We start from the raw sequence: 15,035 nt of genomic DNA on the forward strand, positions 1-15,035 counted from the left end.
TTATGTCAGACACACAATGGCGTCCTCGATCTGTGTCGAGAACCGAAAAAGGCGGGACCGTGACCGTCCAATAGCAAAGAGAGCAGCGTGAAACGGTGAAGGGAAAACACAGAGACACGCTCGGCTGCTGTGGTTCAGTGTTTTGTTTCTCGAACGTTTTTGGGGAGCAAACTATGCATTTGTCCTAACTCGACGACCAGCTCAGTGACCTCTACGTGAAGGGACAGCAAGGTGAGTCAATCAGCTCCGACCGCTGGATTAAGGCGACTGATAAGGAAACTGAACGTCTTGATACGAATACGCATGCAAACATTTGGGAGTGATAGTTCTGAAACAGCTTGTTAGTTGTTATTAAGGCTGGAAAATACTGAGCATTTGCTAATCAATAATGGTCAATATTGTATGTAAATGTAAATTTCGATGTCGATATTTTTTGTAAATGCGGTGGATATGACATGAACCTCCAAATCTCAATTGTTTTAATTGCATTGAATAGGTTTTTTTTTGGTAAGTTTCCCTTTTTTATTTACTTGATAAACGTGAAAACAGAATTAGGACAATATGTTTAATTAAATGGGAAATAGTTTATTAAAAACAAAAACTTATTGAAATGAAGAAAGTGAATGCTAAACATTCTGCAAACCAAAATAAACCAATAACTATGATAACAAAAACCATCAAAAATGTTTATCAATTTTAAAAATAAACTGGTGGAAATATAAATAATTTCTTAATTTGTAACCTTTAAATAGATCAATGAAAACAGGTGAAAGGTAACTTGTCAAAAACAACTTGGCATTTAAATAGAGTGGAACAAAGCGTGCCATGTGCATGCGCGTGTACTGTGAGAATGGTGAGACAGTGACTCAGCTGCGCCCCTTTTGGTAGGGCTGGGTTGTTGAAATCGATTAGAATTGATTAAGGCTTAACAGATCAATAATCGAGTCATAAAAAATTAAATCATTTCAGCACAGTTCGCTAGCTTGATGCTAATGTTAAATGGAATTTCCCATTGGGCGGATAATGCTAGCATAATGCTAACACTCGGGCGATCTAAACATACAGTACTAACTAAATGAACATCTTTACAAACTCACAGGTATGAATTTTACAAACTCTTTTAAATAGTTTTTAAAGTAACCATTTGTGGTCTAAAAGTTTTTTGCTCATACTTTCTTCTTCTTCTGTAATAAAGTGTTCAGCTATAGCGTGATTGGCAGCTAGTGGTCAAACTGAAACGCCCTCCAGGAGGGGCAGAACAATGTTTACAATATTAATAATCTGAACATGTTTGTCCTTTAGAGAATCCATGTAACATTGTATGCTATTAACACTAACTCATTATTTCAATGATACATTTTACAGTATTTGAACTATCAGATCAATATAAATGTATTCTATTATTAATATATTTCTAAGCAAATGTGTTTAAATGAGTAAACTTAAGATTTAATTGAATTGAGAGGATCAAAAGAATCTAAAAAAAAATCTGAATCGAATCGATCCAGGCTCTTGTGAATTGAATCAAATCGTTTCTGGAAATTCTTATCAATACTACTTCTTGGTGATACAGAAAGGTCTCAAACAAGAGTAGAAATATTCATATCTGTGGGCTAGTATCGATCCGATACCAACTTGAGTTCGATACTATCAATGTTTTGGATCGATCTACCCAGCACTAGTTGTTATTAAAGCTGTGTGACACGTTTCTCCACTTCCCAGTTTGTTTGTTGCAGGATGTCGCAGTGGGAGACTCTGTTGAAGCTTCCAGCGAGCTACAGGCAGCAGCTGGATGATCTCTACGACAGGGACTTCCTTCCTATGGATGTCAGGCACCATCTGTCAGCTTGGATAGAGAAGCAGGACTGGTGAGTCCCGTCAGTCACGCCACTCCATGTTGGGATCAAAGAAAAACTTTGTGAATGTTTGCTGTTTCCCAGGCTACGAGCGGCCCAGGACCATGCCTTGGCCATTGTGCTGCTACAGGTGCTCCTGGAGAATCTGGATATCCAACACAGCCGCTTTGTTCAGGAGGAGTCCTTCCTTGAGCAACACAACATCAGGCGTTACAAACACAGGTTTCAGGTTTGCAAAGCAGACTGAATGATCTACTTTTTGAATAGTGGTTTGCATTTATTTAAAGTCTCGTTTATCTTCTCCCTATCTACATAGCAAAAACAAAGTGTTAGATTAGATTAATACTGGTAATCCAACCCTTACTGTTCTGATTCAAGTGTGAAGTTCCTTTGCATCTTGTGTCTAACAGATGCACCAGGACGATCCCTGTAAATTGGCGAGCACGATCCACTGGTATCTGGTAAAGGAAAAGGAAATTCTTAAAGATGCCACTTTGGATGAACAGGTTTGGGCAACTTCCTACTTACCTGCTGTGTCTTGCACAACTTTAAGGTGTAGCATTTAAATATGTATGCAAAGCCAAACGTGTTCCACAAAGAGCATATTTAATGTTCAGGTTTTGGCTGTCGCTGCCATTGACTGTATAAGAGAGCGGCCGTGAGTGAATGTGATGTCTGGTTCTAACATAAGTCCATTCAGTTGCCTTTTTTTCCACAACATTGTCATGTTGGAATCAACAATAGTCAGGAGGGAGATTGGTCTGAATCAGTCTTTGTCATAGTTTCTATGGTAACCACTCTCACCAATCAGGAGAGAGTTTTGGAAGTCCACACCCCTGCCACTAAAATCAGGCTCGGCAGAATCTGTCAATCAAATGTTTAAGAGGATTTTTGAGGCTTCTGATTGGCCAGTTTATAACTTGAATAACTTGCGGTAAAGAAATACTATGAAGTAAAAAAAAAAGGTATTGGAGCAAGAATGGTTATTCTAACAAATGGAATGACTGAGTGATGGCTGTTTATTTCTCAAATTCTCATAAAGTCAAAGGTTGCTTTCCAATAGTAGATGTAACCCAAAATGAAGCCTAATTTAAAATACTTTATAATGTTATCCATCTCACAGGATTCCTCTGGTTTAAAAATCTTAACATATTCTCGTTTTGTATTCGTCACACAGAAATAACAATAAAATAAAAGGATCTGGAGGGCCGGATCTGGCCCCCGGGTCCTGACTTTGACACGAGGACTACAATCTTTTTCTTTTTTTTTCTTTTTCTAAATACTTATATTTCTTTCTTTTCATGACTGGGCCAAATTAAACCATCTGGGTCATATGTTTGACACCTCTGATGTAAACATTTAAGGTCTATCTTCATGAATTTGCTGCATGTTTTCATTTTTTCACACTCCTCCGCTCTTTCCAACAACCCCCAGATGAACCATCTGGGAGAAGAATTCGACCTGTGCATATTACAAGTGTGTCTTTGTTCCAGGTCCAGCGTTTGACGGTCACACAGGAACCCATGGAGATAAGCTGCCAGCAAGACCTTGAGTGTAAAATAGCAACCCTGAAGAATGACGTGCAGGTGCACATTTAGCTATTCTTTTAGTTCTAAATGTCCCAACTGTCTGTTTTACTCTGAATCTGTTGGGCTGTAGTGCATGGAACACGCAGTCATATGTCTGGAGGAGCAGCAAGATGAGTTTGATTTTAAATGTCAAACCCACAGGTTGGAAGGTGAGCACACTGAAGATGTTCTCATGTCTGCTGACAGGGAGGAACAGAATGCTCTGAGTTACATCTGCATGTTGTCTTTGTGTTTTGACCTGTTTTCCATGGAAACTCTGTTGAGCAGCCACAGCAGACGAGGCTCTGAAACAGGAGCAGATGAGAACTCTCCAGATTCTTGTCAACAAACTCAACGAGTGTAGAAAGGTATTCAGCTTCTCGTCATTTAGTCACTGAATTTAATGCTTTTCAGTCATTTCTCCTTATTCCAATGCTATTTCCTAGAGCATACTGCTGGATATGAACAAGCTTCTGGATCGAGTTGAGGATCTGATCCACCGTTTAGTGGATAAGGAGCTCATTGACTGGAAGAGGAGGCAGCAGAAATCCTGCATTGGTGCTCCGGACAATGTTAGCCTGGATCAGATGGAGAAATGGTACGTTCAGCAGCTCCACGTTCATCCGTTTGCCCCTGAATGAAATCCTCTGAGTTATTTCTAATATGTCTTGTTGTTTTCTGTTTAGGTTCACCGGTGTGGCCGTGTGTCTTTTCCAGATGCTGGAGTTCTTGAAAAAGCTGGATGAGCTCGTAGCGAAAATGACGTATGAAAACGACCCGGTGAAAGCTCAGAAACCTGCACTGCAGAAGAGAACCGACTTGCTCCTTCAAAAGTTACTCAAAAGGTCTTAGCTTTTCATAAAAGTTAGATAAATTCTCTTGGATTGAGTCCGAATTCCCTCCCTCAACCCCAACTATTTAAAAATGATATAGTGTCCTGGATTTTAAAAACAATTCAGACAACATGTTCACTACTTTTCTTTCATTTTTCTAAACACTGGATATGACGTCACAGATTTCACAAAATCAAACCAATATGAACATTTCACGTTTATTTATGACTCCATTGTGTTCTGATGGTGAAAATGTGGATGTTTCTTCAAAAATTCTATTTAATCTAGAGCTGTCAACATAAACGGACTTGATTAATAAAAAGAATTAAAGAAACAGTCCTTCACTTTAACTCGGCGGTTCAGGCTTCCACGGCGTGCCTTAAAACATTTCAGCGGGTATTATACCATGGTTACTTTCAAAAGTAATAAATATTCCGTCGGTTTTTAGAACTTTATTCTTGCTATTTTTGTGGTTTAGATCCCCTTTTAACTCAAAGTGGACTATTTGATCCATGGTCCGGTGCCATGTTATACAAATAAATTTTACCTGGTAAAAATTTGCGATTAATCGTGATTAATCGCAACACAAAAAGGCGATTAATCCGATTTTTTTTTTTTTTTTTTGTCATTGATTGACAGCAGTAATTAAAAACAAATGTTTTGTGTGTGATTTCATACTGTGAATACTCACAGATAATTGGTCGGCAAATACTGAGACTAAAAAAAAAAAAATATAGCGATTAATTTTTTCCAGGTTTACAATTACTTAGTTTATCTTTTTAATCAATTCCTGGCCCTAATTTAAACATGTTTTTTTTGGCCGAAATTGTTTGACTGCAATGCATTGTGGTCCATATTAGCTAATATAGTGAGCATTAATGCACACTAGTTTTTTGCAAAGACTTCTGGGAAATTTCTAGTGCACTGGTTTTTGGAATTAGATCCAGACAGCTCTAGAAAATGGCGAACGCTCTGAATGGTGGTTAGGGGGAACTCGGACACAGCTTTGGTTTTACGAACGTTCTTTTTGAGATGTACTGACCTTTTTTCTGTTTTGTAATCTAAAGTTCATTTGTGGTTGAGACTCAGCCTTCCATGCCTCAAGGAAAAGGCCCCCTGGTTCTGCGCACAAATGTCCAGTTCTCTGCCAAGACCAGGTCAGACTTGTTCTGTTTACAATCAGCTTTATTTAACTTTAATTACAGCCATATACTTCTTTTTATGGCACATTCGTTTAGGTTTATAGGAGTCAGCAGAAACAGTCTTCTTCATATCTGTGGTCCATAAGGTGGACAAAAAGTGAAAATGTGTCTGAATGAAGAGGAACAGTTCAGCCTTCTTCTGCTTTTCTTTCACTTCACTAATTCAATTGAACACCTGGCTTAAAGTTTGTGTTCATATTTGTTACAAAACAGTTGTTACAGTGACAGAGTCATCAGAGCCGGTCTTGTTAATGGATAACAGTTATGACATAAGCCTTTATTGTGGAATGATACATTGGTCAATATGTAAATATAGCTGAGTTTGCATGTCAGGGTCACGCACCTGTTACTTTATAGAAAGGGAGAAATACTGTTTCCATGCATTTTATAAAGGGCTGTAACAGATCACAAAAGTCATGGTTCAGATCAGTAGAAAAAGTATGTTAGTCAAAACGGCTAACATGTAGCTGGAATATTAGCTGAACTCCAAAAGAGCCTAAAAAAATCTTAGTAAATGGCTAAAATAGTCCAAAAGCTAGCAGAATGCTAATTTTTAAAACTTTAAAACCATATTTTTTAACGTAATTATGAATAATAAAAAGGCAGGAATATTATTCCAGAATAAATCAACTTAAACCTTAAATAACTTTTAATATTTTACTCTCCATAAAAATATATTTTGTCAAAATTATCCAAGTTAGAAATGAGGACAAGATAACATCAGACCATTAATAGCAATAAGATAAAATGATCTGGAGGGCCGGATCCGGCCCCCGGGCCTTGACTTTGACACGTGCTGTAGGAGAACTGTCTAGTTGCTTGATTCAATGTAACTATGCTTTACTAAAATGGCAAAAGGGAAACTCTGAAATAATGTTATAGTAATATAGAAAAACTGGTTCATTTTGTGTTTGTTTAGGTTGTATTTCCTGATTTTGGTTCCAGTTTTTTTAAATTGTTCTTTAAGGTTTGATATTGTCAATATTCACTTTTTTTCTTTTCTCGGTCAGAATTCTGGTAAAGTTTCCTGAGCTGAACCACTCCATGAAAGTGGTTGTATCCATGGACAGGTGAGATTTGGTCTTCATCTATTTTCTTTTCCTTTGGATCAGTTTGTTCCTTATTTTTTATTCTTTTTTTTATACTCTTTGTGCTCCTCTTGGACTTTAGGGAGGTTCCTCAGATTAAAGGGTGAGTTTCCTCTGTCTCTAAATATTATCAGTGTTTCTATGGGAACCGCTTTCAGATTTAATGAGTCAGTCGTTGACCTTCCTCCTTGTAGTTATCGTCGTTTTAACGTCCTGGGAACCAAAACGAAGGCACTGAACATGGCTGAGAGCCACAGTGGAGGAATGGTGGCAGACTTCAGACATCTGGTCAGCAATCGTGAAATGATTAAAATAAAAACTAACTAATTGAATGTTGTGAAATGATAAATACAGTTATAAAGCTAATGCTCCACTCATTTAACTGCTCACATGTGTCAATGTTTGTTTATCTGCCTGTTGTTGCTTGTAGACCTTGAGGGAGCAGAAATGTGGAAATGGAGGCAAAGGAGTGAGTGATGTGAGTTCCAGATGAGACGAAGTTTTGTTTATGTTTTAGATCCTCATCTGCAGAAGAAGAAACTGACTGTTGGTCACGTTTGTTCTGCTGAATGTTCACTTCATGTAGATTTCTCTGAGTGTGACGGAGGAGCTGCACCTGATTTACTTCGACACAGACTTTGAACTGAAAGGCTTTTCAGTCAAGTTACAGGTGACATTAACTTCTTAATTTTGAATTAATTTATGTTTGGTGTGAAAAAAGAAATCATATATATCATAATGTTTATGATTTAAATGATGAGACTGGCCAAATCCAAATTGCTTCCCTACCACTCTAGCTACACCTTATTGCTCAAACTGTAGGGGTGTCTGAAGCTGTCGTGGCGTCTAAAAGTGTTTCTTAGGAGAGATCTGTCACTGCTTAACACTGACTATCCATCCACCGGCAGGGTAATTCACGTTGCTCTTGTAGCACGGAGAAGAAACACATTTCTTAAAGGGGGGGATCGGGGACGGATCACCAAAAGCCACGCCTCCTCAGAGGAGATTCTAAAGCTTCAGATCAACATGAAAAATGGCTTTTTAAGACATTTAGGTTGTAGGATTTTGTTTAAAAACATCATAATCACAATTAAAACACTACTAGGAACATTTTTTTAAATAAAAAAAATTGTCATAGTGGGACTTGTCATGTTTGTTATGTATTATCTGGGCGCTGACATAGATTGGCAACAATTCATCAAGCAGTAGTGACATGAATTTGAAGACACAGTTTTTTCATTTCTTTCTTCTTGAAAGGGTTAAATGTAGGGATAAGGTGAAGTTGTAGAGGTAGGGAAGCTATTTGGAATCTGCCTGTGACTTTTGTTTCTTTTGCTGACTAACTTTCCTCCTGCAGACCTGCTCCTTGCCTGTGGTGATAATCTCCAACTCCAGCCAGCAACAGAGCGCCTGGGCATCCATCCTCTGGTGCAATATGCTTAGCCAGGACCACAAGGTACATGGTAGTCTCACAATGGCACTGCAGAGACACTCAAGCCTCAGTCACAGCTGCCCTTACCGGTGAAAACGAACTGTCTGAGGAGGAAAAATGGGCAACCCTTTATGGAGCATGCTGGTAGCTCACAGGAGGTCTAAACAGGAGATCTAGCAGGAGATCAGGGTCTGCGATTGCTGTAGAGAGAAGACATTCATGAACATTTTTTTACCACGGGCTAATGAACACTTAAGCTACGTACCATTAACTGTACAAGAAAACTGGACTGAGCGACTGGACGTCACCCATAGAAATGCCTTACTGCCTCTAGTGAAATGAAGTCAACTCAGTCGCCATTTTTCCTTTATACAGATGTTGGCATTTGGAGCCAGAGGAGACCAGTAACAGTGATTGGTCCAAGTTCGTCTGAATCAACATTTCTTTGGCAACTACTATCGTCAGTCAGGAGTGAGCTTGTTGGAAGTTGTCATGACATTTTTATGTCTAGGAATGTAGAGAAAGAGAGCATAAAAGACAACAACACCAAAAGATTGTCTCTATAAAAAAATAACTTATTTATTTAGAAGGAAATCCTGAATAATAACAAATAACTTAAAGAGCAGAACAGCTTCAGGGTGAAGCAAGGCCAAAACGACAAATAAAAATCCACCCAGCTAATCCCAGAAAACGTCGTACCTGGCTGCACCTCACCTGAAGGTGGTCAGAGACAGACACACCAAGATCCACAAAAAACAGAGGTCCCACTGTGATACAGAAATAAAGTACACAAAATATAAATGCAACAAAAAGAAAAGCTTTTTTTTTACATACTTTGAATTAAGCAATAGGGGATGATGATATAAGTTTTCTTCTTTCTACTCCTTTTCACTTTTTAGATGTTATAATTAATTGTTTTATTGCTTTGATGTTAGGTTTTGTTATTTAAAAAAAAAAACGAATGCAGCCATAACCATAACTGAAGTCAAAACCTCTTCCACTGAAGGCAGGTTTCGGAGAAATCAAGTGTTCAAGTTGGGGGCCAGAAGGCATCACATGCTTCTACTGGGTCATCTGATTGGTTAACTTGTAATTTAAGAGTGTTTATTGGTTCAAGGTCAATGGGAGACACGGTGATGTAAAGCTGAGGATCATCAGCATAGCTGTGAATGTCACTGCTGTCTCCTGATGACATATACCAAACGGGCAACATGTACATATAAAAGAGTTGATCCTTGGGGAACCCCACAACTTATCTGATGGATTCTTGAAGAGTATGTATCCATACCTTCACAAAAATGTTGGTCTGTGAAATAGATCTGTTAAGATTAGTTTCTGCGAGGACTGCCTGACTACTAAGTTTGTCTAATAAAATCTGGTGATCTACTGTGTCAAAAGCAGCACTAAGATCCAGTAGAGATCAATTAAATCTTTAAAAGGGCCATTTCAGTACTTCAGAAAACACTCACCACACACACCTGACAATGGTACGTTCCATTTTCATGACGTTCCCTTAAGGTGGCCGCACGAGCCACAAGGGAACTGAAAGACACACCTGCACATCCCTGAAGATGCGGCCCCTCCTCTCTGTGACTCTTTATGGGCCCGCCGACCCAGAATCCTGCAGCATTCGTACGGGTGGATGTGACTAAGGCTGTAGATTACAGTACACCACAGCAGGCCATAAGAGGCAGATTTTGTTCACATTTGTGCTTTTTTTTTTCTTCTCTAGGATGTGATGTTCTTTGCAAACACTCCTGCCGCCCCATGGCCACAGTTTGCAGAAATGTTGAGTTGGCAGTTTCTTTCGGCCACCAAGCGCGGTCTAGATGGTGCTCAGCTGGAGATGATCGGACACAGGCTTTTCGGTAAAGAGTCCAGCCATGTTTTATGCAGTATTTCTTTCTGTTAAGATTGAGATCAATATTTTAGGTAATTTTTCAATAACATCATTTCCCGAAAGGCTACAATAATATACTTAAGTGAGTGAAGTTATTTTAACAACTTTGTTGGTTTTTAGCACTTTGGAGGCACACAGAGGTGAACTTTACATTGAACTGCAGTTCTGGTCTATAACTACTGAACCAGGACATATTCTTTTGCATTCTTTTTATTTATTAGAATGTATATTATTATAATTTCCAATGCTTGATCAATAATAATTATCAGATAATCTAATTTTATTATATGCAATTTTTATTCATTTGATTCTTAATGCATTTATCTATTGTTTGTTTGTTTTTTTAGGAAAACAAGAAAACTATGACACCTGCAGTGTCACTTGGTCCAAATTTAGTAAGGTAAGATTCTAATTCTCCATAATATTTTTGCTTATTTGCTGCAGCAAACTTTCATGTGTAGAAAAAACCAAAACACTTTTTAATATCCATCAAAACTTTTTATGTCTGTATATGTGTACGTTTTATGTGTAGATCTTTGTTTGTGTATGATTATGTGGACAGATATTTGATGACAACAAAAGGTATTTAATGCTGGCGTTCTGACGTAGATTATACTGTATAAACTGAAGCTATATTGTCAGGAGTAGGATTAAAAAGTTTTAACTTCTTCATACTCCACTTCGAACAATATATTGATGTAATTTTTTTATAATTAATAATCCATATTCCTTTCCTCTTTTCTTTTGTTGTTTTATTGTTTTGAAATGAAAGGAAATTATTTTCAAGAAATGCCTTTATCTAACATAGTTTATGAAGTAACAAAATTACTTCTAATTATGTAATTATTTGAATATTATTGACTGTTTGATCTAAGGGTGCATAATTCATGCTGTTTCGACCTTTTCTTTGTAATTAATTTTGCGAGTTTTGTTGAACTGTCATTATGGTGGATTGTTTTATTTATTTACAGTGATTTGAAGAATTGTGTTTAATTTCTTGTTATTGTTGTTCTTTTACAGGAGAACACACCTGAAACCTTCTGGGTGTGGTTTGATGGGATCTTGGTGATGGTGAAGATGTACCTGGAAGATCTTTGGAGTGAAGGGTGAGTGTATTTAGCTAAACTTCCCACAAGGCAAGAATCTGTTTTTCTGTTGTTCGGGCAGACAACTAACCATTGGGGATTTACATTTTTAAATGTTTCAGCAGTTAAAACAATCCTGTTGCTTTGAAAAATAGGACTTTTAATTAAGGTTTAAATGCATAAAATTACAGAAATTACAGTGTTGCCCTGGATATTTGCAGTTTCATGAATTAGCTGATTTTTTTTCAGTCACGTCACTCTTGTATACAAGATGCTTGTATGAAACTTTTTCTTCCGAAAGAGGTGCACTGCACCGCTGAAATGTATCTCCACACAGTGGAGCGCGGCGGCGGAGGGGGAGGTGACACACTCCCGCTCCGCGCTCCCTCCGCGCTCCCTCCGCGCTCCCTCTGCGCTTCAGGCATGGAGAGAGGCGGGGGAGCGCGGAGGGCTTTTCATTTGGACCTTTATATACATATATATATATGTTCTATGTATATAATTATATATAGAACATTAATATATTTATAAATAGATATAGTATTAATATATATAAACTATATATAGAAATATAGTTATACATATGTCCTATATATATTTGTTTAGTTTTTTTTTCTTTCTTAAAAAATTCCTAATTCCTAATTACACCTTTTTTCTATTGCTATTACAACATTGGTAAGCTTGGAGATTTTAGTTAAAGGAAACCTTCTTATAACCTTCTTATATTAAACCAGACTCATCATGGGTTTTGTGAACAAGAGCAAAGAGAAGTCTCTTCTGAAGAAGAAGCAGAGGGGCACGTTCCTGCTGCGCTTTAGTGAAAGTGTCATCGGAGGAATCACCTTCTCCTGGGTGGAAATCGACTCAGCCGGTAATGTTGTGATGACAGTGAAAATGACTGATGCAGCATTTCTGTGGGAACCAATCATTTATTGCATGTAACCTCATTCATTTCAGGGAACCCTGACATAAAGACAGTCCAGCCTTTCACCAAAGTTGACCTCTCCCAGATCCCCTTTCATGAAATTATAAGGAACTTCCAGATCTTAGAAGCTGAAAACGTTCCAGAAAACCCTCTGCTGTACCTGTATCCCAACATTCCAAAAGACGAGGCTTTTGGGAAGTTCTACACTGACAAGTCTGGAGGTGACTATAAGTAAAATGATTGTACTCTTTTTATGTACTTGTAAAAGCATAAAACTTTTTCCTTCTTCTTGCATAGACACCAAATAAATATTTTGTTTTTCTTTCAGATGACAGTCCCTACATAAAGTACATCAAAACCAAATTGATGTTTGTTTCAAAAGAGTAAGTCTTATTTGTTCATTGTGTATCTTTGTCAACAAAAAGATCCCTGAATTAGAAAACTACAAAAAGAACGTAATAAACAGTAGTTTAGCCACACCCTTTTAATGCTAGGGCAACTGGTTGTAATGGCTGTTTGTCATTGGTCGTGTAGGAACACTCTGGAGGCTAGGTCTCTTATGTCCTCTGACATGGAACAAGGCGCAGGCCTGGAGCCACAGACCGGCCTGTATGGAGAGGTGGCTGGTGAGTCATGGCTCTCCTTGCTGTCCACTCCAGCTGAAACCATGTCCAACAAAGTCCTATTATCCTGTGGGGTGTTTAAACTCAATGCTGTGTAGATTCACTTGCATGGGTCAATGAAACTGCTTGGTACTACCATCTGAAGGCTGACGTTGGCTGCTTGCATGCCATTGCATGCATTTGAATCCTGGTCATCAGGAGCTTCCACTCTGCCTGCTTTCAAGCTCTCCCTGCTCTTCTTGTCATTGATTACCTGGAGTCAGTCATTCAAAACTGGAAAACACCCGAGTCAGCTGATCAGGGAGCACTGGAATATGGCCAGGGTGGTGGATCTCCAGGATGAGGATTGGACTGCCCATGATGTGAAGCTTCTTGGTTGTGGTTGCTAACAAATATTTTCTTCTTTAATATCTTTATTTTTCCATGAGTTTATCATTTCTAGGGCTGGGTATCGATAATAATTTACAGCAATGATTCGATTCAATTTTGAGTTTAAACATTTCAACAAGTTTGTTTAGAAATACATTAATAATCTAATATATCTTTTGAACATGTTTATATTAATCTGATCCAGTTCACATATTGTAAAATGTATCAGTGAAATAATGAGATTGTTAATATCATCCAGTGTCACATGGATTCTCAAACGGAGAAGTTCCAACTATTGTTCTGCCTCTCCTGGAGGGTGTTTCAGTTTGGCCACTAGGTGGCGATCGCGCTATAGCATTACACCTTATTCCTGAAGAAAAAGAAAGTATGAGCAAAAAAAGTGTTTTAACCACAAATGTTTACTTTAGAAGTACTTCCTTGAGAGTTTAGAAAATTCATGCTTATGAGTTTATAAAGATGTTCGTTTAGTCAGCAATGTGTGTTTACGTCGACCGGGTCTTAGCATTAGCCTTCTTATTGGAAATTCCATTAAACGTTAGCATCAAGCTAGCGGGTTTTAGCTCTATGTGCTAAATCGATATATATTTTTAGGAGTCAATAATTGATCTATTAAAGGGTAGCCAAAGATGGAAGTTGGAGGCTGACTCCACCCACAGCCGAAATGTGAAAATCTTGACCAACAGACAGCAGTTTTTAAAGTCCAATTTATAGAGGTCAACAAACAAAAAAAAGTTTATTTAGTGTTTGGTTACCCTTTACGTTTAAATACATTCTATCAACCCAGCCCTAATAAATTCATAAACAAAAAATCTATTGTATTTGAATAAAAGTGGGTAAGTAGTCATTTCAATGAAATAGTTATATCCTTGATCTCAAATGTGACGGTTAAAGCTTTTGCTTTCATTCATTTAATCACTTGTGTTAAATAATTGTGCACATACGCTCATTTCTGAAATGTGGTCAGAGAAAGGATAAATGGAAGTCTTTGTGGTTTGTCCATTCTTACACCATCACTGGGTAGTTTCTCTTTTTACTGCTTTGGATCACATCACATTTCTGCCATTCTCACTTCCCTCCTGAAGGCTGCTCCATAAATAAACTAATCACTGACGAAACTTCCTGTTTTACTTCTCTCTTCTCTCAGATCAAGTTAATTTCCCCGAGTCCCTTCCGCCCACGCTGGAGACGTATTCCCCTGACCCCATGCTGAGCAGCTCTGCTGAACCCCAGAACGACGAGTTACTGCAGTACCTCAACAACCCCAGCAACTTCAACGACGACTTCCTCCAAGCCGACTCCGGACTGCTGAACTTCACCGCGTTTAACAGTATGCCCATCCAAGCCTGTGGAAGCATTTACCACTGAAATGTTTAGACAAACTCACATATAATCTGCTTCTTTCCAATATGTCTACAGTTAATCATGCTCAAAACGTGTCATATAGCTGGATAATCAAACATAAGCATTATTATTTGTTGGTATTCCTCTTGTAGGGACTCAACATCCTATGAAGTCAGTGTTCAGAGATTCCTGGTCTTGTGGGGGTGTGTGTGTGTGGGGGGGGTGTGGGGTGATTGAATGAGCCGGACTCATCCACTCTAATTCAACATTTTGGTGTCTTTTAACGGATTATTGATTCTACAAAAATAACTGGTGAGAAAACGGCGTATGAAGCACTGAAAAACGCCAACAACTGATTTTAAGTTATTGTACTGTTAAGATGTTGCTAGCTAACATTAGTGGAGAATTCTTTGATCCAACTGTTTGCTCTTCCATTAACCTACCTGCTGCAATCTCAATAAAAGTTATGTTTCCAGTCCAGTTTTCTGGTGATGATTGGGTTTTTCAACAGAACAACGATGGCGTTCTCAGCGCCTGCCTGACTCGGGACTTTTTTCAGGAGAATAACATCTCTATTGGACCGTCTTGTATGTTTTCTCCTGATTTAAAGCCATTAATAAAGAAGTTTGAACATCAGTTCCTGACATCATTTTCACCACTTAGCACAAGTTTGCCAAAAACATTTTAGAGACTCTTGCATCAATCATGCCAAAAGAAATTCTTTGGCTATAAAACTAAATTGAATTGATTACTACTGGTTACTGAGTGTTTTGCTCGGACGCTTTTATTCTA

The 15,035-nt window shown here is 38.2% G+C and overlaps 1 protein-coding gene across 1 annotated transcript; it reads left to right on the forward strand.

Annotated features, from left to right (window-relative positions):
• The first annotated feature begins 4 nt into the window (after positions 1-4).
• Positions 5-14,723, forward strand: stat2 (signal transducer and activator of transcription 2). The gene is made up of 24 exons (XM_024269245.2): positions 5-231; positions 1,723-1,868; positions 1,941-2,085; positions 2,267-2,362; positions 3,350-3,442; positions 3,516-3,594; positions 3,713-3,792; positions 3,871-4,022; positions 4,111-4,269; positions 5,325-5,414; positions 6,470-6,529; positions 6,630-6,650; positions 6,742-6,835; positions 6,978-7,025; positions 7,134-7,217; positions 7,905-8,003; positions 9,712-9,847; positions 10,227-10,279; positions 10,900-10,985; positions 11,699-11,835; positions 11,922-12,110; positions 12,218-12,272; positions 12,424-12,515; positions 14,047-14,723. Exons 2-24 carry the CDS (start codon positions 1,738-1,740, stop codon positions 14,265-14,267), a joined length of 2,400 nt encoding a protein of 799 aa, XP_024125013.1. The 5' UTR covers positions 5-231; positions 1,723-1,737; the 3' UTR covers positions 14,268-14,723.
• The last annotated feature ends 312 nt before the right edge of the window (positions 14,724-15,035 follow it).

This window comes from Oryzias melastigma, linkage group LG5 (assembly GCF_002922805.2).
Source record: "Oryzias melastigma strain HK-1 linkage group LG5, ASM292280v2, whole genome shotgun sequence".
Classification (NCBI taxonomy): Eukaryota; Metazoa; Chordata; class Actinopteri; order Beloniformes; family Adrianichthyidae; genus Oryzias; species Oryzias melastigma.